This window comes from Mirounga angustirostris, unplaced genomic scaffold, assembly GCF_029215605.1.
Source record: "Mirounga angustirostris isolate CCGP_5_RB_7025 unplaced genomic scaffold, mMirAng1.0.hap1 SCAF_15, whole genome shotgun sequence".
Taxonomy (NCBI): domain Eukaryota; kingdom Metazoa; phylum Chordata; class Mammalia; order Carnivora; family Phocidae; genus Mirounga; species Mirounga angustirostris.
Genome location: NW_026991723.1, coordinates 4,168,024 through 4,190,584, shown reverse-complemented (window position 1 = coordinate 4,190,584; position 22,561 = coordinate 4,168,024). Strand labels below are relative to the sequence as shown.

At 48.7% G+C, this 22,561-nt stretch overlaps 2 protein-coding genes across 13 annotated transcripts in view; one reads left to right on the top strand and one right to left on the bottom strand.

Moving 5' to 3' along the window:
* The window catches only part of LOC123849498 (uncharacterized), a 211,325-nt gene that overhangs the window by 152,978 nt on the left and 35,786 nt on the right, over window positions 1-22,561 (bottom strand). For 3 of the 10 annotated variants that reach the window (XR_006792079.3, XR_010407555.1, XR_010407556.1), the window contains exon 3: window positions 16,054-17,222. The exons of 3 other annotated variants lie outside the window; for them this stretch is intronic. Coding sequence is in view for 1 of the 7 variants with exons in the window: in XM_064578973.1 (XP_064435043.1) it covers window positions 13,257-13,368 (112 nt within the window). In the remaining 6 variants the exon portion in view is untranslated. 4 more of the 10 variants (XR_006792080.3, XR_010407557.1, XR_008506683.2 and 1 more) reach the window with 4 other exon arrangements.
* NFIL3 (nuclear factor, interleukin 3 regulated) lies at window positions 6,363-20,731 on the top strand. 3 transcript variants are annotated; one of them, XM_045882132.3, is made up of 2 exons: window positions 6,363-6,518; window positions 18,890-20,731. In XM_045882132.3, the coding sequence occupies exon 2, from the start codon at window positions 19,043-19,045 to the stop codon at window positions 20,429-20,431; it is 1,389 nt and encodes a 462-aa protein (XP_045738088.1). In that variant the 5' UTR covers window positions 6,363-6,518; window positions 18,890-19,042; the 3' UTR covers window positions 20,432-20,731. The 3 variants fall into 3 exon arrangements, with proteins under 3 accessions (XP_045738088.1, XP_064435042.1, XP_045738087.1); XM_064578972.1 differs by lacking the exon at window positions 6,363-6,518 and adding an exon at window positions 6,605-6,621; XM_045882131.3 differs by lacking the exon at window positions 6,363-6,518 and adding an exon at window positions 7,026-7,182.

Genomic DNA, 22,561 nt, shown 5'->3' with positions numbered 1-22,561 from the left:
CCCGCCCGCTGGCAATGGCTTGGGGAGGCCTGTCTTCTCTGGGACCACCATGTCATCCTCCATGTCCCCACCTTTCCATGCCTTGCCACCTCAGCTCTTCCCACCTGTATGAATAACCAGTTTCCAGTTTCCCGGCTCTGGGCTCATCCTGCTCACCACTCCCAGCTTGCTCCTTCTGGCGCATGGCTCTGAGCAAAATGTCCGTTGAACGGGTCAGAACCCAGGGCCATCAAGCGGTGGCGTCCAGGCCCTCAACCACTTTCCCACAGTGACACTTTGTGTGTGACATTTTGCATAGAAACATGTTTGAAATAGGGTGTCGCCTTTGTAGGCCACGTCCCTGAAGCCAGCTGTGTTCATGCCTGTCTGCATCTTTCGCCGACCTCGCAGGCGCGGCCTGGCCGGCCTCCCCACCTGTTGTCCGGCCACAGAATCTTGCATACCCTGGGCTTGGCAGCTCCTCAGGCCCCTCAGGCCCCCCTGGATCACCGACCTCCCAACTTCGTGTCTGGGCAGCAGGTCCTTCCATTGGGTATCCTCTCCACCAGTGTCTTGTCTGTGCAATGCCCACCTGTCTTTAAAGTTCTGGTAAGTTCCACCTCTTTCAGGAAGAATTCCCATCTCCCTTCAGTGGAGCCTGCGTCTGGTGGCACACGGTCTGGCACTCTGTGTGGCAGTTCCACGTCGTGATCGCACGGGGCATGGCTTAGTCCCTGGTCCCTGGTCAGTAAATGCGCATCAGGGGATGGAGTGAAGGAATGAACTCATGGTCCAGGGCAGGAACGGGGCCGCGATCAACCTTTCCGGGAATGTTTCAGTACCTGATGCTCCCAAACCGGAACAATCTGTGAACTCTGGTCCCCAAAGCCATCTGGCGTGCTCTGTTGTAGATGGAAGCACTCACTGGTTCAACTGCGCTGAATGAAGGACCGACTCTGGTAATGCAATTCATTGTCCACATCACTTAATAGGGACACACATTCGTGCACACGCACAGCGACGCACACGTACACCCGCTTTTCTGGTGAATGATACGGTTTCCCTGATGCGGGTTGATTTTGTGTTGGGTTAATAACAACACTTAACGTGTGTCACCATCCCAGGTCAGGTACTTTCCGAAGCAGTTAGTAGATCCTAGCTCATTTTCACCTTGGAACAACTTGTTGATGTTGACGTTGTTATTATCAACAGTTGCCGGAGGGGGAAACCAAGAGAGAGAGAAGTTAGGGAAGGTGACTTGCCGTGTCCACACAGCTCGTGGGCAGCGAGGCTGGGATGCGGACCCACCGCAGTCCGCTCCTCCCCGCTGGGCTCTCTGCCCATCTGCTGGGTGACGACCCCCTGAGGGCCTGCTCTGCCGTCATCTGGACAGCATACCCACACGGCAACCCTCTACAGACATGTGCGCCCTGCTCGGGAAGATCATCACATGCAGGAGCTGCACAAAAGTCTGAAGCACTTCTGCTCGGTTGCTCAGAGTCTATTAAACTGGAAGTTTCTCAGAAGACCAGAAATGTGGTCAAGCACCCAATTTCCGGTCTTCTAAGGGCCTTTACCAAACTGATAACATTCATTTGAATCTCTTGCTGAAACAAACCACACCTACAGAAGCAGCTTTTTGTCTCTAAGTCCGTCTGTGCGCATTTCACGGTGTAATTTCCTCTTGTGCATGTTGCAATTAGGCAAGTGAAGGTTTAGGGGTGAGCCAGCATGAACCAGGATCTGCTTCTTTGTAGATGCTACATGTGCAGCTTTCCCTTTCTGCATCTTGTGCTCGCGGCTCGTTCTCGAGAATCACCCTACTGCAAGGCTGGAAGGGATGTTGCGGAGTCTGGTTCAATTCCATCAGCTCTTGGAGGAAGAAACGAGGGTCCGAGAGATGAAATGACTCCCTTCGTGCGTCTGGTGTCAGGAATGTGTGAGAACCCTGGCCTCCTGAGTTGTAGCCCTGGCTCTTTCCATTGGATACCCTGGGCTTGACTTCACAGAAGTGTTTAGATAAGGTTTGCCTCTGTGACTGGAGCTGCATTGCAGGGTGGGGATGTGTCACCTCTGAGTCTTAGTAAGATGTTTTTTTGTTAGAACACATTTCACAATTTTATATTTCACACTCTTGTGACCCTGCCGGGTCCTGTCGCCGGCCAAGAGCTGCCACAGCACTTACCCCATCACTGGGGATTTTGCAATGAATGCAGTTGGCCGCTTCCCAAGTCTTGACCATTTTTGGTGTATTCCCCTGCTCCTCACCTGCCTTTCCTGTGAGTCTCCTTTATTTTGACACCTTTACTCACATATGCCATTTAATCTGAAGACACACAAGTGCTAACTGAAATGTGTGCCGTCTGCGTGGCCAAGTTTAAAGACACATTTCAGTTTTTGTAATGCTGTACTTGCAACATCTCCTCTTTTGCAAAACCACCTCTTTCTGGTCTTTTCCTGGATCTTTTGGAAATGCTTTGAAATGTATTCAGGCCATCAGATGCTTTTGTCTGGGGAAATCATGTAGTCGGCGTAGAGATCTAATTTCTTTCTTAGCTTGAGCAAGAGGCATTTAATACAAAACATTTCAACTTCTCATACTTTAAAGCCTGTGCTTCTATGGGGAGTTTATGTGACCATCTTCTATTACCCAATTTCCCACAAAAACTAGTTTTTGAATAATAAGGCCGAGCATGCTAATGGAACTCCTGTGGTTGGAACCATGTGGCAGAGGTTGGGGAAGGCAGAGTGGAAATTCTAAACCCTCACAATGTCTGGGTTGTGGCTGGGCTAGGCAGGGGGCAAGAAGGGGCAGTGGAAACTTGGTAGAGGAGGGAATCCAGAGGACTAGTGAGGATTTGATGACTGGGGAAAGGCCAAAGGAAAAACTAAGAATGAATCGAATAAGAGAGGCCTGGGTAGCTCAGTTGGTTAAGTGTCCCACTCTTGATTGGCTCAGGTCATGATCTCAGGGTCGTGGGATCAAGCCCCAAGATGGGCTATGTGCTCGGCGTGGAGCCTGCTTAAGATTCTCTCCCTCTCCTTCTCCCTCTCTGTCCCCTCCCTGCCACCTCCCCCACATTTCCCCCACCCCTCCTTACAAGCTAAAAAAAAAAAAAAAAAAAGGAAGAAGAAGAATACATCGAATAAATCAGGAGAAGAAAGCACAAAAGAAGAATAAAGGTCAACACAAGTAGAAGGTGGAAAGAGAAGGTCCAGGGAAGGACAGGAGCAAGCCTAATGACTGGAAATGGCATAAAGTGTACAAATAAAACAAAGAGCAAGCATGAAAGAAAGAAATACCCATTCCAGGAAGTTTCTGCCTAAACATTCAATGACTCATTAGGTCAAAGCAAAATACCAGCATAAATCGCATACTGACGGGTGTGGGCAGGCCTCTTGTGGGTGAGAAGCCACGGCAGTCGCTCCCACACTAGCTCACTGTTTAAAGCCTACCCTGAAAAACAAAACAAAACTACAACCTCTGAATTCCTAGAAATTGTTTCACCTCATGTTCGTGAAGTTTACAGGATGGACACCGGACCCTGCATTAGCACAGTGCAGTGGGAAGACCGCGGTCCTGGCCTCAAGAGCCCTGAGCCTGGCTCTGGGCCCTAGCGGTGGCCAAAGGCTTTCTAAGTGTGGATGGTTTCCTACAAAGAAATCCAGAAGCCACGACCCAGAACAGGTAAGGTGGAGCTGTCCAAGCTGGGTCAGGCTGGGAGCCTGCCTTCCGCCCTGCGATGGCTCCTCCCCCACTCCCCACAACCCGGGGCATCTCTGTAGAATTCTCCGTCAGCGGGCAAAGCCTGCCCAGCGTCCAGCTCGCCAAGCTGCGGGGTCTCTTCTTTCTTAACCAATTGTTTGCCAAAACAGAAAAATCAGGATATCTTACAAAAAAAAAAAAAAAATTTTTTTTTTTTTTTTTTGATGTCTACTCTCTTTTGAAAAACTGGAGCCTGGGGCCACTGGAACTCTGTCCCATGCTGCAACAACCCATGAGGGCTGAATGAAGGGTGTGTGGCTCTCCAGAGGCCACAGTCCAATGCAGCTAACCTGAGTTCTCGCTATGAATCCAAGATTGTAGCTACCTCTGCCTGATGAGGCCCCGAGGAAAGACCTCTGGAGACAGATGGCCTCTCAGGAATCTTCCAGCTTGAAATGTTCTGCAGTTGTAAGGCACTCCCCAACTCAGGAAGGAGAGGCCACACTTGTAGTCATTCTGCTCTCCTCATATTTGCTTAACCAGAAAGTATATTGGGAGTGTAATCATATGTAGCTGAATGGGACCGACTGTCTTCTGCCCGTAGTCCCAATCAGAGTCTGTGCCTCCTCTTCCCTGGCATCCTCCACCCCATGCACTGACAGGGGCTGAGAGTAAGGAAGTTTTGACTTTATACTTCACCCAGAACCCTCTTCCTCCTCCTCTCAGGGACCTGGTCACAGCCCTGCTCTACGTCAGTCACATGCTGACGTCTTCCTAGAAGCCTCCCCACCCTGAGTAATTTGTTTCCAATGTCTCAGGTTTTATGCCCCATTGACTTGTGTTAATCTGCAAGTGCTTGCCTATTCTGTGAATGTTCTAGCATATACTATCAGACACACCGCCTCTTGGGTGATGGGGACAAAGCCTTCACTGTATTGCTCAGTGGTTTCCCAATCACCAGGAGGAGCTAAAGAGTTATTTTCTAAGCTGGTGTCATAGACATCTCTTGTACTTCATCCGATTTCTAAGTAGGATGGCAACAAAAAATGATGCACAGATATGATACAGGCACAATCTAGAATCCACCCCCCCCCCCCAAGTAATGAAAGGAGCATCAGGTTTCAAAATTCAGCGTAAAGAACCAGTTTCCAAGTTCGGAGAACTGCCCCCCCCCCCCCCACTATCATTGTCTCTAAGCATGTTACCTACTTTTCTTCAATTTCAAGTTGTCCTTCTATAAAACCATTCACTACTCATTCTACAACAGCTTTGGAATTCTATAAAATAATTCAAAAAGCAGAACAATATGGAGAACATGTAGGTGTGGGGTAGGGGAGCTCTGTGGCTCTGGATTTCTAGGAATTAGATGCTTTTCTAACCCTGAAAAGGTAACTGACTTACGGATATCATTTTAATTTCGTCTAAGGGAGGTTTTCAAACTATAATGGGCATTGTGAGAGTTTGGAAAAAGAAAACATAGTAGTAAAAAATGAGGTAAGTGGAAATTATAAACCAAAATCAAGACTTATTTTCATCCACAGAGTCAACTCCTTGGAATAAATATCTAGTAGAAGGGACAGACTCAAGAGCCATAGACAGATGTGCTTCTTGAACTGCTGAGAGCCTGGGACAGTGGATTTGGGGAAGAGATTAAAACCCATATTGCATGCCTCAATTGTCAGGGCCTTGTTGGTAAATCTACACTTTGCCAGATGAATTGTGTTCTGAACCACAGCACTGTCCTTGAAGAACACTTTGAGGTGTGAGGCTTTCCCAAAACCAGGTGCTAAGTGATAAACATTTTTAAACATCACTCTTTGGGTGCTTATTACTGCTGTGTAATGTGAGGACGGGGAAGACAGAAAGAGACACGCAGCAGATTTGCTATTGATGACGGGCAGCGGTGATGGTAGCTGGGGGTTCAGTTTACTCTTCTCTTTACTTCGGGGTTTGGTTCAAATTCTCTTTCTTAAAAATACAAAAGTGTATCACGGGGAAAAGGACGGAAAGTCACAGACGGCATTCGGTCAAGCTCCCGCACAGTCCAAGCAGAGCAGGGGGCCCTTCTCCACCTGCCCCATCCCCTCTTTGGGCAAGTCCGTGCGTCACTGGGAGGAACATGGCTCCTTCGCCAAGGCGGACGCGCCGCTCGCTCTCCTTCTCTGAACGCTCTGCGTGTGCCACGTGCCTTTACAGCCTGCAGCGCGCGGTGCCCGAGGAGCGCGCCGCGAGGCGCCGTTTCTCCCGTTTCTCCACGTCTCTGACGTAGCCCGGGACCTCAGGCGAGAGGACAGCCGCATCCAGTTAGGGGCAGAAATGACACCAGGGGGCCGCCAGCTCCGAGATCTCCGGAAGAGGCCCCGCGCGGTCGCGTCCCGCCTCGGCAGCGCGCGCCGGCGGGCGCAGCAGCCGGGCGCACCCGCGGCGGCCACCGCTCGGCGTGGCCGGGGCAGACGGACCTCGGCGAGCCTCGTTCCCCAGTCCTCTTACGCAACAACTTCGCGTCCGTCATCTTCGCCCTAATTGTGCAGGGGCGGCGTTCGTGCGCTGCGCTTTCCCTCCCCGCTCCCGGCCGCCGCGCTCCCCGGGGAGGCGCGCGGGGGCATTGTCGTCGCTGCCTACGCAGCACCGCGGGGCTCCAGCCGGCGGCCAGTCCCCTCCCCACGGCGGCCCGCCCCGGCGCCGGCAGCTCGCCAGCGCCCCCTCCCATCTGCCCCCTTCGCCCACCCCAAGGAGGAGGGGTCCTCCCGCGAGGGTGCGGGGAGGGGCAGGCGGAGGTCCGCGCCACGCCCGGGTCGCCGCGGCCCTCGGCCGGGTCCTCGGTCGGCAACAGGTAGCCCCGCCGCCGCGTGCTCGGGAGACAAAAAGCGCCTGCGAGCGAGCGCGGATCCCCGGGCTCCCGGAGGCACCGCGGCGACCGGGGCGCGGAGGCAGCGGTGCGAGAGCTGGACGGCGAGGGTGGAGGGGCGGGGGGCTTCGGGCCCGTCCGCAGCTCGCCCCGGTTGCGGCGGCGGTGCCGGCCGTTGCGCAACCGTAGAGCCGGGCGCGGGGCGCGGGGCGCGGGGCGCGGGGCGCGGACCCTCGCGGCGCTCGGGCGGCGGCCGGCGGCGCGGCGGGCAGGGGTGGGGGCGGCGGAGCGGGCGGGGGAGGGGGCGGGCCGGGGGGCGGGCCCGAGGAGAGCCCGCCCCCGCCGGCCGCGGCCATTGGTGGCGGGCCGGGGGCGGGTGCGGGCGCGGCGATTGGGGCCGCGGCCGCCCGTCACCGCGAGGCTGGCGGGCGGCGACGTAGCGCGGCGCTCGGAACTGACCTACTAACACACATCTCCCGGCGCGGCCACGGCGCCCGCGGACCCGGCGCGCCGCCCGCCTCCCGCGCCGCGCCCTCGCCGCCGCCGCCCCGGACGCCCGGCCCGAGCCCCGCGCGCCGCGGGGCCCCGCTCCGGCCGCCCGCGCTCTCTCGCCGCCGCCCGGGCTCGCCGTCCCGAGAGCAGGAACACGGTAAGCGCTCCGCCCACCGCCGGCCCGGCCCGGCGCCCCGCGCCCCGCCCGCTCCCGGGGCGCGCGGCCGGCGGGCGCGGGGCGCGGGGCGCGGGGCGCGGGCCGGGCCGTGCGCGGGGCTGGCCGGCGGCGGCGGCGGCGGCGGGTGTGCGCGGGGCGTTCATTGCATAAACTTTTGCCGCCTCGGCAGGAGGGGCCTCGCCACCTCAAGGTGGCCGCTTTGATTGCAGCGCCCTCGCGCCGGCACGTAGTCCGGGCGGGCTCGCGCCCCCCCCGCTGCGGTTGCATAACGTCTCCTGATTTCAGGAAAATTGATGTTTCGGTGGAGCGGAGTGCCGGGGAGGCTGAGCCGTCTCGAGCGGGAAGGGCCGCGCTCGCTCCTTTCTCGCCCCTTCTGCGGGGCTTGCGGCGGGGGAGGAGGGGGCGCGGAGGGGGCCGAGTAAACGGGACTGGGCTCGATTTTCTTGCTGAGAAAAGAGCCTGGGGAGCGTGAACCGTGACGGCATTCCGAGAATGCGTGCGCGGCGTTTGTTTGTGTCAGGGGCTGTGTCTGCACCGACGTCTTCCACCCTGTCTGTCGTCAGCGCCCGGGAAGGTTGTGGGATTTGTCCTTGCGCAGATTGCATAATCTGTCCACCGTGAAATATTGGCTAGGGTTACGGGCAGATGTGGGAATGTGCACGGACGTGTGCAACGATTCGGAAATTTTAGCGCAGCGTTGGGTATTAGATCGTTATTTACATCTATACTACGTCCCAAATAAAAGGATCTATGTCTCAACACTCCTACAAAACATGAAGAATTCCTCGGGTTGTATTCTGATCTTGGATACTCCTGGGGTTCGCCCCTTAGGTGTCCTGAGCTATTATTTTTAAGTCAGGGACGAACCATTGTGGCGTTTACCTCCCTACCTTCTTGATTTTCACGTATTCCATTCCATCAGCCCTTTTTCTCACCTTATTGTCGTTGCTTTTTCAGACACGACAAGACAGATCACATAATAGTTTCCTGGAAATGTTGCATTATGTAACTGCCGAATTTGCTGGCAGTCAGCATAGGAAGCGGGAGCTAATTACGTGATTTTATAATCTTGCTACAAAGAAAGTAGGACAGTCTCAGCCTTTAAAATGTCACTGTAACAGTTTTTTTTTTTTTTAAGGGTATTTTAAACAGGAAAGTAGACAACCGGGTAAAGCATTGAGTTAGCTCACGCTGCCGAATGTGTGTCTTTTGCCCTAAATGAAATGTGCGTTCTTCTAAATTTAGCCCTATCACATTTTAACAATTGTGGCCTCGCAGCGCTATTTCTGGTGTTTTCTCCAGGGCTATGTGCAAATACAAGTTCAAGGCCATTTGCTGTAGTTTTAACTCCACGCCTTCGGAGACCTTTGATAAGATTGTATTTTTAGGAAGGCATTTCGCAGAGCCCGGTGATTTGCTGGATGCTGACTCCCATTTATCTTTATAAAGGACACTTTAGGAAAGTGCTGTGTTCCCTGAGAACAGCAGGGGATGGCCAAGTGTCATCTTCTGGTCTTGGCTTTTGTAAATAACAACAGGGAATGAGGTCACAAGTATTTATTTCACATCGTGGGTATTTTTTTTTTTTCTCCAGAGCAGATATGATTTATGGGAAACAGATATAGGTTAGTGGATTGCATTTTTTTGGTGTAGATTCCCTAGTTTTATTCCTGTATGTATGAATATATAATGTACCCATATTTTAAATTTCTTCCGGCATTCTTAGGTTGTGTAATTATGTGTGAATATATGTATATGATGGTGTGTATATGTCAGATTTTTTTTCCTGACGTAACATTTAAATAACTAAAGAGCAAGGCTTGGGTTTTTTTTTTGGGGGGGGGCGTATTATAGACATTCATCCCTGGAGCAAATTATATTACCCCAAATAATCGCAGTTGCTTTCCAACAAGCTAATAGTGCTCCAGGCCCCCTGATGTCAGACCCCGACCTACTTTGGAGCTTGGGCAGGGAGCCCCAGGCCTGCTGGGGAACACGTAGCGCCACCTTCCGATCGCGACCTCCAGGGGCGCGCCCCTCCCGCTTGCGGGCCCTCGGGGGACGGAGGCAGGGGGCTGGGAGGTGGGGGCGGAGCGTGGGGGCCTAGAGTCGGGACCCCCGAGCGCCCTGGGCGGCGCTTGGGCAGGAGCCGCACGGCGGCCTGCGCGCCTCCTCGCCCCCTCCCCACATTCCTTTGTTCTGGCGAGGGGGTCCTGGCAGCGCCGAGGCCCCGCTGCGCCGCCCACCCGGTGGGGGCGGGTCCCGGTGAGGCGCCGCGCTGGGGGCGCGGAGGGACCTGGGCCGGGGAGTGCGGGTGCGCTTTGGGCTCGCCCGGCCGAGGGAGGGGAGAGGAGCGCAGCCGGGGAGGAACGGGAGGGGAGCCGGGGAGGAGCGGGAGGCGCCCAGGGCGAGGCGCAAGGAGAGGGCAGCTCTAGCGGCCTGCCTCCTGCCTTTTGCCCGGTGAGCTTCTGAGCAGCGCGGTCACCTTTGTTCCAGGAGGCTTCATTGTATTTCGGAGCCAAGCGCTTCTTGATTCGTGAAGTGAGAAAGACTGAGAAAACCTCCAAATGTCAACAGACCACGGACATTGGGGTGGGGACGCTCCAGCATTGATGCTGATGGGAAGGGGCGCCCGGCTTGACTGTGGCCATAGTCGGGTCTTTTTCTCTCTCTCTCTCTTTCTTTCTTCTTTCTTCCTTCCTTTCTTTCTTTCTTTCTTTCTTTCTTTCTTTCTTTCTTTCTTTCTTTCCTTCTTTCCTTCTTTCCTTCTTTCTTTCTCTTTCTTTCCTTTCTTTCTTTCTCTCTTTTTCTTTTCTTTCTTTCCTTTCTTTTTCTTTCTTTCTTTCTTCTTTCTTTCTTTCTTTCTTTCTTTCCTTCTTTCCTTCTTTCTTTCTCTTTCTTTCCTTTCTTTCTTTCTCTCTTTTTCTTTTCTTTCTTTCCTTTCTTTTTCTTTCTTTCTTCTTTCTTTCTTTCTTTCTTTCCTTCTTTCCTTCTTTCTTTCTCTTTCTTTCCTTTCTTTCTTTCTCTCTTTTTCTTTTCTTTCTTTCCTTTCTTTTTCTTCCTTCCTTCCTTCCTTCCTTCCTTCCTTCCTTCCTTCCTTTCTTCCTTTCCTTTCCTCTTTTTCTTTTTTTATATACCTTTACTTCATGCGGTCAAAGGCTAGAGTAGAAAGAACTTGAATTCCCCGAGTTCAAAATAAAACAAAAATCAAAACGCCCACGTAGACGCCGCTGTCCTACTGTAAGACTACAGTACTTTCATCCTGGCATAAAGACTTCTGAGAGTGTGCTCAGCAACTGGTTTGCAGTGAATTCAGGGCGACATCACAGGTGCTCTCTGGCAGTCTGCTTTGTTGAAAAGTTGGTTTCTGTGGGATCACATCCTACATCCGTGCCCCTCAATCAGTTTCTCTCTTGAGCTGCAGGCCACTGTCTGTAGTTAGGGACCAGCTCTGGCGGAGTGCTAAGAGTTCAGGCTCAGAAGAGCTGGGCCCCAAGGCCCCAGCCTGTGATTTTGGGAGCTGCTGTGATCTCTGCTGGTGTCCAGAGTAAACTGAGAGAATATGACCCGTCGAGCTGGGTAGTTTTGAGGAGCTCAGTAAACCGTTCCCATATAATTCACCAGGAACCAGATTTTTTTTTTTTTTAATAAAGGCAGTCACCTTCATTTTTCTCTGCCTAAATCTCCGTCCAATAATAGTAAGGACTGAAGTTTGAGTTAAGCCTATATAATTAAAGATCCTTCTTGGGATACATTTTTGTTCTAATAATGATTACTTTTTTTTTTCCTCTCTCAAAACTGTGTGCCATTGCGTTCAGTGGTAATTTAAGTTTGAAGTGAATTCTTGACAGTGTTGCGGAGCCTCTGAAATCACTGGGTTAATGTTTGGGGGAAGCGTGGGTAGGAACACAGAGGTGAGTCGGTGGTGGCAGGAATGATGTAACAAGTGCCACACAGCCCTGGCTTTTCCCAGTTCCTTTGACTTCTCTGTGACGGCTCTCCTTGGTCTGATCATCCACATCTCTACACATCTGTGGTCCGAGCCCAGCCGAGGCGGGTTAGACCCCACCGAGGGGCCCTCTGGGAAGGAGTGTGCACAGCCTGTGTGCTTGACAACTAAGGCCGTGTCCTGTGAAACTGCTGATGTTTGATCTTTTTGATTAATACACAAGATTTCATCTGGTTGAGCCTTCTACCTGCCGCACAGGGCAGGGCTTCCTTAAGAATCGCGAGAGGCTCAAAAGCCCAGGCACTCGTCATCGGCATTGCCTTGGTGCTGCTCATTCTTCAGAAATGAAATGAAGAGCTGATTCTAGCCCCTTAGCCTCCTTGTGCCTGACTCTGTGCTGCCTTCTCTCACCATCCCCATTCTACAGGTGCGGGAGTAGAGGCACAGACAGATGGATTAGCAGCCCAGACCACCAGCCTGAAAACGGGAGGGGGAGCTGTGCTAATAACATCCCCCCATCTCTCGCCCTCCCCAGAGTGTGAATGCTAGCTCACTGGCGTCTTTGAAACAATTTCCTTTTCTGTGTTAAAGGCTTATCTTTGCGAAGTGCAATTATAACATCAGTGTGATGCAACAACCTGAAAATTAAAAACCCTTTGTTAGAGCGCTTTCCCGTGTTGAGCAACTGCCTGACTCACCCACGGAGTGGATATTTCTAGTTGACCTTGCCTTGGTCCGCAGTCAGCTCCACCAAGTGAATGTGATTGCCGCATGGCATGGAAAAGGTGCAGTCATGTTGCCTCGGCTTTATTTTTACCCGAGCTAAAATCACACATACTTCATTATTTCCATTGTAATCCAGATGGCACTGATGCTGTGAGAAGTTGTTTATTTTTAATTTGTATTGAGGGAATGAGAGCACACTTGGGATTCGATTCAAACTATGACAGAAACAATGTAATTGAAGCTCCTTTAATATGCATTTTTGGGTTTTGTGAGGTGTGCCAGTATTTCACAGGATTAACACATTGTCTGATATCCTGTTATTTTCCTAAGTTGTATTTCAGTTGATTTTTATCCAGATCAGACTCATTGAGAATGTCGAAAGACGTTGACCTTTGATCACAGACATTACATAAGAGTTTTTTCGGTTTCAAAATGAATTTGTATTACCACTACCCCCAATCACCTCTCAAATTTCTTTGCAAATAACTTTCCTGTAGTTAAAAAAAAAAACAAAAAACATTTCTCATACGGTTTTAATTAGAGAGCTTAAGCTTGTTTTTATGATACAGTTTAGTGGGGATTTTCTAGATGCCATTTGTAATAATCTGTGCTTTGAGGACTCAGTTTCATTGGAATCAGAATGATCTTTGTATTATAAGCCTTTAGTTATCAGAACATGGTGTCTTTATCAATTAACTCTCCAAGGATCTTAAAGGGCAATTCAATAGCCTTCAAGTAAACCTGAAAACATTTTTTTAAAAAATCCGTCCTATTCATAAGGCACGTAGTAAAGTAACTGACATTTGTAATCATTTGCTCACTGGGCAAGAAAGTGAAATTAAAAAGAAGAAATCAAAAAGTCAAGCTGAGGAGAACTGGAGTGGGTGGTTCTTCAGTGTACTTAACAAACATTCAAGAACTTTCCCTGCCCTCCCCCCACTCAGCCCTGCACCCACACCATTTCTGCCACCATTCTGCGTGTTACACGTGCTCTGCTGGTGGGAACCCATGGCAGAATTTCCTGTAACAGTTACTTTGTGATTGTTGGCGTCCCTTAGGATTTCAGATTAGTTGTCAGACTGATACATTCTCTTTGGAAGTAGCAAGGAAACTAGTGGTCCCCACTTTGAGAGACTGCAGCTTTTTAAAAATGCTTTACTATTCCTCTCCCCCCTACCCCCCATACCCAGATTCTTCTCCCTCCTCAGTGAGGGTGTGGCTGGTCTTTCCTTCTCCAGCCGTGCAGTTGTTTCTATGTGTTAGCATCTTTGCCCTTCCTGCGCACAGTCTTCCGAATATTTCCATTGTGCGCCATAGGTTACAAACACAGTCCTCTTATAAAAGAGTGTCAAATTATACTGTTTCATATTTCAGTTCCTTAAGTTCTATCAGTGCTATCACCAAATGCAATGTTGTCATATTTGTTAAGATTGAATCTAATTTTTAAGTGGTCCTTTGTTGAGGATGAGACATCAGTGTGATGCAACAACCTGAAAATTAAAATTAAAGAGAGAACAAGAAACTTGAAATATTTTCACATAGCATAAACTTGATCAGATTTTGACACATTTATTTACAAATTTGCCCAAATAGAAAACGTAGGTTAATTTTTTGCTATGATAGGACAGACTTTGGCAAAGCATGAGACTCACTCACTGTATGTGTGTGTTCATATCTGGATCACGTACACATTTCTCTCTAACATTAGGGTTAAAGTCTGTGTTACTAGAGATAGAAATCTCTTATTGAACGGGAGGCACTTCATTGGCAATTAGAGAGGTTTAGCATAGTTTTATTAATTTAAAAAGCCTTTGGGGCACCTGGCTGGCTCAGTTGGTGGAGCATGTGACTCTTGATCTTGGGGTCGTGAGTTCCAGCCCCACGCTGGGCATAGAGATTACTTTAAAAAATAAAAGCCTTTAATTTTTCAGCCTGATGAGAAAATCCCCTTGCGAGTTCAATGCTCCCTGGGTTTTTTCACACACACCCCCATCCCCCTTGACTGTACATGCGTATTCCTTTCCTGTTTTAACTCTGCTTTTAAGTACTGGATTTTATTCTTATCCATGAACAGAAGTAAAGCGTTTTATTGAAACAGTCATGTCATCAATTGTTAACCCTACCACGAGAAATGTAGGTTGACATTTTGCTAGTTTTAATAGTCTAAAGAACTGTGAATTAATTAACTTTGCTTATTTTTCACCGAAATGACATGTTATCTCAAAAACAAGCAGCTCTCTGCTTAGTGGAGAGATAGTTTACAATTTAACATAAAATGATTTTTTTTTTCTTTAATGGTATCTATACTGTGCCTCTGAGGGACTAAATGGCATATCCAGAGAGTGGAGGACAATGAGATAGTTCTATTTCAGAGATGCTTCCCAAATATGGAGCACTTCAAATAGTATCTCATCTTTGTAAATTTTTAAATCAAAATATGTAATACAAGCTATTTGCAAGAAGACTTCCCCTTTAAAGGGAGCATTAATAACCAACTTTTCTCATAGTAGACTATTTAATGTCTAAACTGTTGGTAGGATTTTAGATGCTGGAGACGAAATGTCCCTTCTTGTTTCGGAGAGAGTTTGAATTGCCAGCCACGGTTCTTCTGGGAGGTGCGCTGGGGGCCGGGACGGGTGCAGGTCTGTCTCCGTAAGCAGAAGTAACCATGTCACTCCTCGAGGAGGAATTTGGTGGAGACTTACAGGTTGTGAACTTGTATTCTTTTTTAAACTTTTTTAAGCCAAATTATAATCTTAATTAAAGATCACGTTTAGGTCATCTGACTCGAATACACATGACAGCTCAGCGTTTACAAAACCTAACTCCCGCCTGTGGAAGTGGTGTAACGTACTCTGAAAAAGCATGAATTAGAGACAGTGGCTGCGTTAGGGACGGGAAGATATGTCGGCTGGAATGTAGTGTCTCCGGCTCTTCGATTTCTTTCTATTCGTGTTCTTCTGAAGCAGCCCTGTTATCTAACGGGAGTGGTGAGGCTGACCACGCCGAACATGCCAGCGTCACAGAGCCGGCAGGAAGGGACAGTTGCCCGAGAAAGGAAATGGAAGGGGTGCTGCAGTTCAGTGCTGGTGGTGGCCCGACAGCGTGACGCAGAGGCGACGTGGGCGTTAAGTCAATCCGAAGGGAAAACACAGTTTGGAAGAGAGTCGTTAGTTGAGCATAAACACCGATGTGTCAGAAGGCCGTGTAAACCACGTTAGCACTTCCTTTGAGTTCACTGTCAGGGGACACGACTAGTTTCTGAGCTCCACCTCTGCCCTTCAGCACTGTGTGATCTTGGGAAAGTCACTCAGTCTCTCTGTGTTTCAACTGCCCACCTCCCCTCCATGTTGAAAATGGATACTTTCTGGTTTTGTACCAAAAAATCACAGGATCCAATGCCCCTGGCTGTCGTTTTTCTTTTCCCCTATTTTAGCATATAGGATTGCCAGGAGATTAAAATTTTAGCAGAGATGAGAGTTTAGAATGTTTTTGTAATTCATTAAATACTCTTGGGATATAAAACAACAGCCAAAGAGGCTGGAGGAAGGTTCCAGGTGCTACCTTTGTTGCCTTAAGGAAATTCTGGCCACCTCTGGTGGTGCCTTACTACCGCAAGACTAACGTAGTGAATGGGTGTGTATTACTCAGAAATGGGAGTGATCCAGAAGAGGAACTGGGCATGCACCAGAACAACCCCGTGCAGGCGTCAGAGAGGGTGCTGGTAGGGGAGTTGGACTTGGATCTGGGCTGCAGCTGAGCTCTGCTGCTTAGCCAGCTGGGGGGCACGGGGCAGGTCACTGGACTCCTCCGAGCCTTTTCTGTTTTGAAAACCCTTGTCGTGAGGCCAGGCTCTCTGTGTGGTAGGTGTTCAGTAAACAGCCCCTGTTGGGATTGCTTGTGTTGTTGTCACCATAAAGAAACCAGCAGAGGGGCTAGAAAGGATGTGCTGGGTGACCCAGTCCCCATGCTGCCGGCGCCCATCACGCGGGCCTCCCCTAGCGCTGGGTTCTCCGGTCGGGCTCCCGCAGGAGACCAGGACTTCCTTGACTCCTGAGTTTGGTTTTCCCTCCTCCCTCTTTATGTGCCCCCAGTCTGGCTCAGTGCCTGGTCCACAGTAGGCGCTCCACATTCCGTGTTGAATAAATCAGTTAATGAACAAGAGAAGCTCTCTGTTAACAAGTAAAATGTCTTTTTTTAGAATTTACGTAATAACATTCAGTTAAAAAAAAACTATCAGAAAGTGTTTCATTTACAAAACTCTCTTAGATAAGGCAAATGAGTGACTGCCAATCAGATGTCGGATACCTCTATGTTCAGTTTGTTGCTAGGACACAAAGACAATACTTTGCACCCTGAAAAAAATTACATACTAGTTGGATGTACAAAACAAACCTGCAGAAAGACAGTGTAGAAATCAGCACCTTTCTCTGCATTATCTCACACGCATGATAAACTTTTTTTCCAACACTGCAAGATTACTTGATAAAAAATATTACAGAAGATACTCTTAAAATAGTAGGTGGTGATTTGCCAGTGAGTCAGAGAGACAATTCGTATTTGCAGATGAGGGAAGACTCCCAGATTCTAGTACATGTAGTAAAATTCACATAGGAAGAAGCTTAAAAAGAAAGGAGACTTCCTGTAGGTTTTGAATGTACCGAGGAAGTTCTAGAGATGACAGAGTGGACACGTAGTGCTTAGACGGCGAGAAGAGAGGGGTCAAAGAGATGCTAAGACAAGGGGGATACTTTTGTTAGATGGAGTCGGACAGTGTCCTCCACACAGTGTGGTGAGGGCAGCCCCCCACTCTGGAGGCTCCTGGCACATGCAGCCTTTGGACCAGGAGGCTGAAAAGTCCCAACGCCCTGGTAGATTTGAAATGATGAAAATGGGTGAGAAATGATGAAATAAGGAAAAGTTTAGGAAGAGTAGCTAAGGCAGAATGGTGGGGCACTTCAAAAGCATAACTGTGAAAACCGGAGAGGCAAACGTTAAAAGAATGTGACTTTTTTTTAAAAGGAGGGGACACATTTTAAAATGCAGGGGAAAGAGTGAGTCTCTGGTGGAAAATGTACCCAGAATAATAGTGTTCAAGGAACTATATGATATTTAAAAAAATCAATAGTACCCGAGGAGCTGGTGGAGGTTTGAAGGGCATCCCCCCAAAAAAAGATCAGTGCCGCAGTCCTCCAGCTGCTGGAAGTTTGACTCTTTGCCTCAACACTCAGTTGACTTTGGTGGCGGGGGACTTGACCGAGCTGGGGAACAGAAATCTTTACTAGCAGTGAAGAGTCCATTGATATGTAGAGGAAAGATGGATTTTCGTGTCAGAAGACGAAACCTGAGTGGGAATATAGAAAGCAGTGTTGTTACACTAAGTGATAACTGGAAAGATTCCCTTTTTACACCATCACTGCCTACTGTGCAGACTCCTTGCGTTCACGTCGTGTTATCAAAAACAAACAGAAACTTGGTGTTATTAATCATGGATTTTGCTTAGTCACAACTGCCTGTTTCCATGTTGGCTCAGCTTGATGGACAAAAATGTGGCATTAAACCTTACTCTTTATGATCCTGAAATTATTACATCATTTCTTCTGTTCCTTCTGGAAAAGGCGCAAGAAGCTGGCAGGCTTTTCCAGCTGATAAAATTAAACTTCACTTCATTAGTCATTACAAAACTATGCACAAGAGAGGGAGAGTGATGTAAAACAAAAACATTAAATCTTTTTAATGTGGCAGGAGAGAGTGCCATATGCAGATAGCACTGAAGGAACGGTGGTCTCCTTTATGAAAGTATTACCTACTGGAAAATCAGGCAGAGAAGCCCTGTCGAGAAGCACAGTTGGGTCCAAAAACCACCACAAAAAGATTGTTATTGGAATCTAATATGGGTTTATTACCTCATGTCAAGCCAAATTCAGATTATAAATATCTCATCAGCAGAAAAGGAAGCTAGCTGATGGTTCTATTTTTGAGGGGTTTTTTATATTTTGTTTGAAACTAATTAGTAAAATGGAAAGAAATTCTTTCCATAATTACATTCTCTGGGTTTAAAATAATTTTAAGTTTCAAAAATGCACTCTACTTAAAAAAAAAAAAAAGGTCCCCTTGAATAGTAACTGTATATTTTAGTCCCAAACTACTGCATAAATGAAATCTATTGGGGCAGACTTTTCAGGACCCCCCCCCCCAAAAAAAAGCACCTTGGGCGCTTCAATTTTAAGTGGATGTTTGATCAATCAATTTGAAGGAACCAGAAAAAAGAAGGAACATACCTAATGTCATAGCACAGATGCATCAGAAGATATGGCTCTATTGAGAGGAGTCCCGTACATCCAGGTGTGCTGAGCCACCTGGCAGAATGCAGTCAGGAATGTGATGGACAGGTGTGTGTCCACATTAGAGTCAGATCAAAACAACCACGACTCGGTTGTTTGTGTGGCTTTTATTTTCATTTTTGTGAAAATACAGAGTTCACTTTAGAGTATATTTTATTCCATGTAATTGCAGAATTTGTGTATGGGTATGAGAGTTTACCTGGGGAAGTTCCTTTGAAGGGGGGTGAGTGTGTTTGCTCTGCAGTGATGTAAATGTCACCCAAAATTATTCAGAAGCACCACGATATGCAAGTACCACTTAAAACTTAACCAACCAGAGGCGATCTCTCATTTCCTTCCCGGGATGTCTTGTCTCTGTGTACCCACCCCCCCACCATTTCTGCTCCTGAAACAGCCTTCCTCTGTTTCTGCCTGGGCACGTGTGGTTTTGCTCCCAGTGTCCTGGCCCACGTGGCACTCTGCTGAGTGGTCTCACTGGGGACTTGTCCTCTGCAGCTTACAGCACAGGCATTTGGGCCCCTATCTCCTTTTCCCGATGGTAGCCTCTTTGAAGGGAAGGGCTATGTCTTGTTCAGACCTGTGTGTCCTCCGTGCTTAGCGTAGCTCCTCGTGCGTAATTGGCAATAAATATTTACCCAGTGGATAACGCTCTTCTCCTGTATTGCAGGGAACCTACGAGGAAGACCCCTACTCCATTCAGTAAGAGGAGCCAGCGAGATTCATTCCGGACAGCAGAACGGAAGAGAGAACATTGATGGCTTTCCCACCGCAGTTTTTAAAGCATTTGTGAATACTGGGGAAAGAATCCGTCCTGATTCTGATGCAGCTGAGAAAAATGCAGACCATCAAGAAGGAGCAGGCATCCCTGGATGCTGGCAGCGGTGTGGACAAGATGATGGTGCTGAACTCTGCGCTGACCGAGGTCTCAGAAGACTTGACAGGGGGTGAAGAGCTGCTTCTGAATGAAGGCAGCGTCGGGAAGAGCAAATCTTCCGCGTGTCGGAGGAAACGGGAATTCATTCCCGATGAAAAGAAGGATGCCATGTATTGGGAAAAGAGGCGGAAAAATAACGAAGCCGCGAAGAGGTCTCGGGAGAAACGTCGACTGAATGACCTGGTTTTGGAGAACAAACTGATTGCCCTGGGAGAAGAAAACGCCACTTTAAAAGCTGAGCTGCTCTCCCTAAAATTAAAGTTTGGTTTAATTAGCTCCACGGCCTATGCCCAAGAGATTCAGAAACTCAGTCACTCTACGGCTGTGTACTTCCAAGACTACCAGGCGTCCAAGTCCAGCACTGGCCCCTTTGTGGATGAGCACGAGCCCTCGATGGTGACGAGCGGCTGCATTTCTGTCATCAAGCACTCCCCGCAGGCCTCCCTGTCCGATGTTTCCGAAGTGTCCTCGCTGGAACATTCACAGGATGGGGCTGTGCGGGGTGGCTGTGGGAGCCCCGAGAGCAAGTTCCAGGCCATCAAGCAAGAGCCTGTGGAACTGGAGAGCTACGCGAGGGAGCCTGGTGATGAGCGGGGCGCCTACCGGGCCTCTGTGTATCAGAACCTCATGGGGACCGCGTTCCCCAGCTACTCCCACTCTCCCCCTCTGCTGCAGGTCGCCCGGTCCTCCAGCAACTCCCCCAGGACGTCGGAGACAGATGACGGCGCGGTGGGGAAGTCATCCGACGGAGAAGATGAGCAGCAGGTTCCCAAGGGCCCCATCCATTCTCCCGTGGAGCTTCAGCGCGGCCACGCCACCACGGTGAAGGTCCCAGAAGTGAACTCCTCCGCCTTGCCGCACAAGCTCCGCATTAAAGCCAAAGCCATGCAGATCAAAGTAGAAGCGTTTGATCACGAGTTTGACGCCGCACCGAAACCGGCCTCGCCTATGGACGGGACGCCCAAGAGACCCTTCGAACTCGAGAAGCATACTGCCCCAAGTATGGTACACTCTGCCCTCACCCCTTTTTCAGTGCAGGTGACTAATATTCAAGATTGGTCTCTCAAATCGGAACACTGGCATCCAAAAGAACTTAATGGCAAAACTCAGAATAGCTTCAAAACTGGAGTTGTGGAAATGCAAGACAGTGGCTACAAAGTGTCTGACCCAGAGAATTTGTTTCTGAAGCAGGGGATAGCAAACTTATCTGCAGAGGTGGTTTCACTGAAGAGACTCATAGCCACACACCAAATCTCTGCTTCGGACTCTGGGTGAATTACTACTGAAAAGCTCTGGGTCTTTAGAAAGCCGTCATTTGCAATAGATGAGTACGTTTTGTATTAGGCTGAATTTTCACTGGACCCGTGATGTCATTCCACTGTAATGTTGACACATTGTCTGCTGGGTGTCTTTTTGTGCACAAATTATTATGGAAATTAGATCGTGTTATCACTCTGCCTTCTGTATAGTAAAATAGTCCATGCAAAGCCTGTATATATTGAACATTATTTTTGTTGTTCTATTATAAAGCGTGTCAGTTACCAGTTTCAATAAAGGATTGGTGACAAACACAGACTTCTGCTCCATTGCACTTGATTTTATGGGGGAAAAAAAAGCAATTTGAGTTCTAAAAGTGGATATTAAAATATTCCATGTTTTACTCATTCAGGGGAGTTTTCTCCCCTGTGTTAGGGAAAGCCGAAATGTAAGTTCAACACATAACTTGTTTTTCTTCTAGTTTGGCCTGGGCTATAGTAAGTTTGGAAACTTTACAAAGAGAGGGCAAAAAAAATAATAATGACTTTTCTTGCATTTGAGACTAATTTACTAAATTACTCCTCATTATCTCTTATTTTTCTTTAAGCTTAAGTTTTCTGTGGGTTTTTGTTGTTGTTGTTGTTTTAAGTAGAAAAATCCAAGTTGTCTGTCGTCAGCCTCTCTTGGGTCATCTCTTTTTTTGAGTATGACACATTCATGTGGATGCTTGAGTCACTGACCCACTTTATTAATTAGAGGTTCTTTTAAAAAAGAGTGTCTAGGGGCGCCTGAGTGGCTCAGTTGGTTGAGCGACTGCCTTCGGCTCAGGTCATGATCCTGGAGTCCCGGGATCGAGTCCCGCATTGGGCTCCCTGCTTGGCAGGGAGTCTGCTTCTCCCTCTGACCCTCCTCCCTCTCATGCTCTCTGTCTCTCAAAAAAAAAAAGACTGTCTAAAGACTAAGGATGAAGTCATGGTATTCTAAATCTTGACTTTACAGTTCTTGACTATAACAGTTCTTGACTATAACAATCTAGGGAATTAAGCTAGTGAAATTCCATTTTTATTTAATTTCCAAAATTTCAGGAACACATCAGCTATCCCATTCCAGCAAGTATAGTCTGAGTATGCATCATGACTTGTTATTTCTACTTGGCCAGTGATGAATATAAATAGTAGCTCAATAGTAGAAACTGTAATGCAGAAGCCCACAAGAAAGCGTCATTCTAAGTCACTTAACGCTAAGACAGCTACTGATGATTCGTCCAGCCTCTGCAGTTGCCCTGTGCAAGTAGGTGTGGTGGGACCCAACGTCTCCTGTTGCAGGGTGGGACTGGCCCCCCGGGGTGGGGTGGGAGGGGCGGGCGGATGCTGGTTAAGCCCAGCCTTCTCCAAAGCTACCGTCCTCAGGAAGGCCCTCTCCAGATCCAGCTCTTTCCCACTGACCTCCCTCCTGTTCTACAGAGTGTGGAGGGGCTTGAGGCTCACGGGACGTGTGCAGACTTAACCCTCACTCTGCTCGCTGCCCCTGTGTCATGGTGCCTCCCAGGAGGGGCCTGCTTGTAACACCCCATTTACAGGGCTGCGGTCTTTTTGGCTGACTGGTTTGAACAAAAGCTTACTCCTTTGTATTTTTAAAAGTGGCCCTTTGAGTTAAAGGGCCACATACATGCTCTCTACTCTGTCCTTTTGGTCACGGTGACCTTTTGGTCAGTTTTCTCTCTGACATTTCCTGGCTTGTAGAGAAATGTGGTTTCTTCTCAGCCCTTGGCCTTCTCTCTTCATATTTTATCAGTGACTGGGTAAGGCCCAGAGGCAAACCCATCTCATTTCAAATGTTACAAAGCACAGGAGGACTAAAATATTGCATGGGGGTCAGGACCCCCCATGCAATAGAATGGGTGAAATGAACCCAACCTGGATATAGTAGGGATACCATGTAAAGTCAGATTCCTATATTAAATGGGAAAAAAAAAATGCCATCCAAGTTCACAACTGGGAGAAAAAAAATACAGTAAGTACATGGGGAGGGGGTGGGGCTCTAGTTTCCTCCTTGCTATGAGTCAGCTCTCAGTAGATGTTGGTTGTGTCCATACAAACAGTGTCCAAACACGAAGACGCCTGTCCTGTTGCATAGGGTGGACAAGTT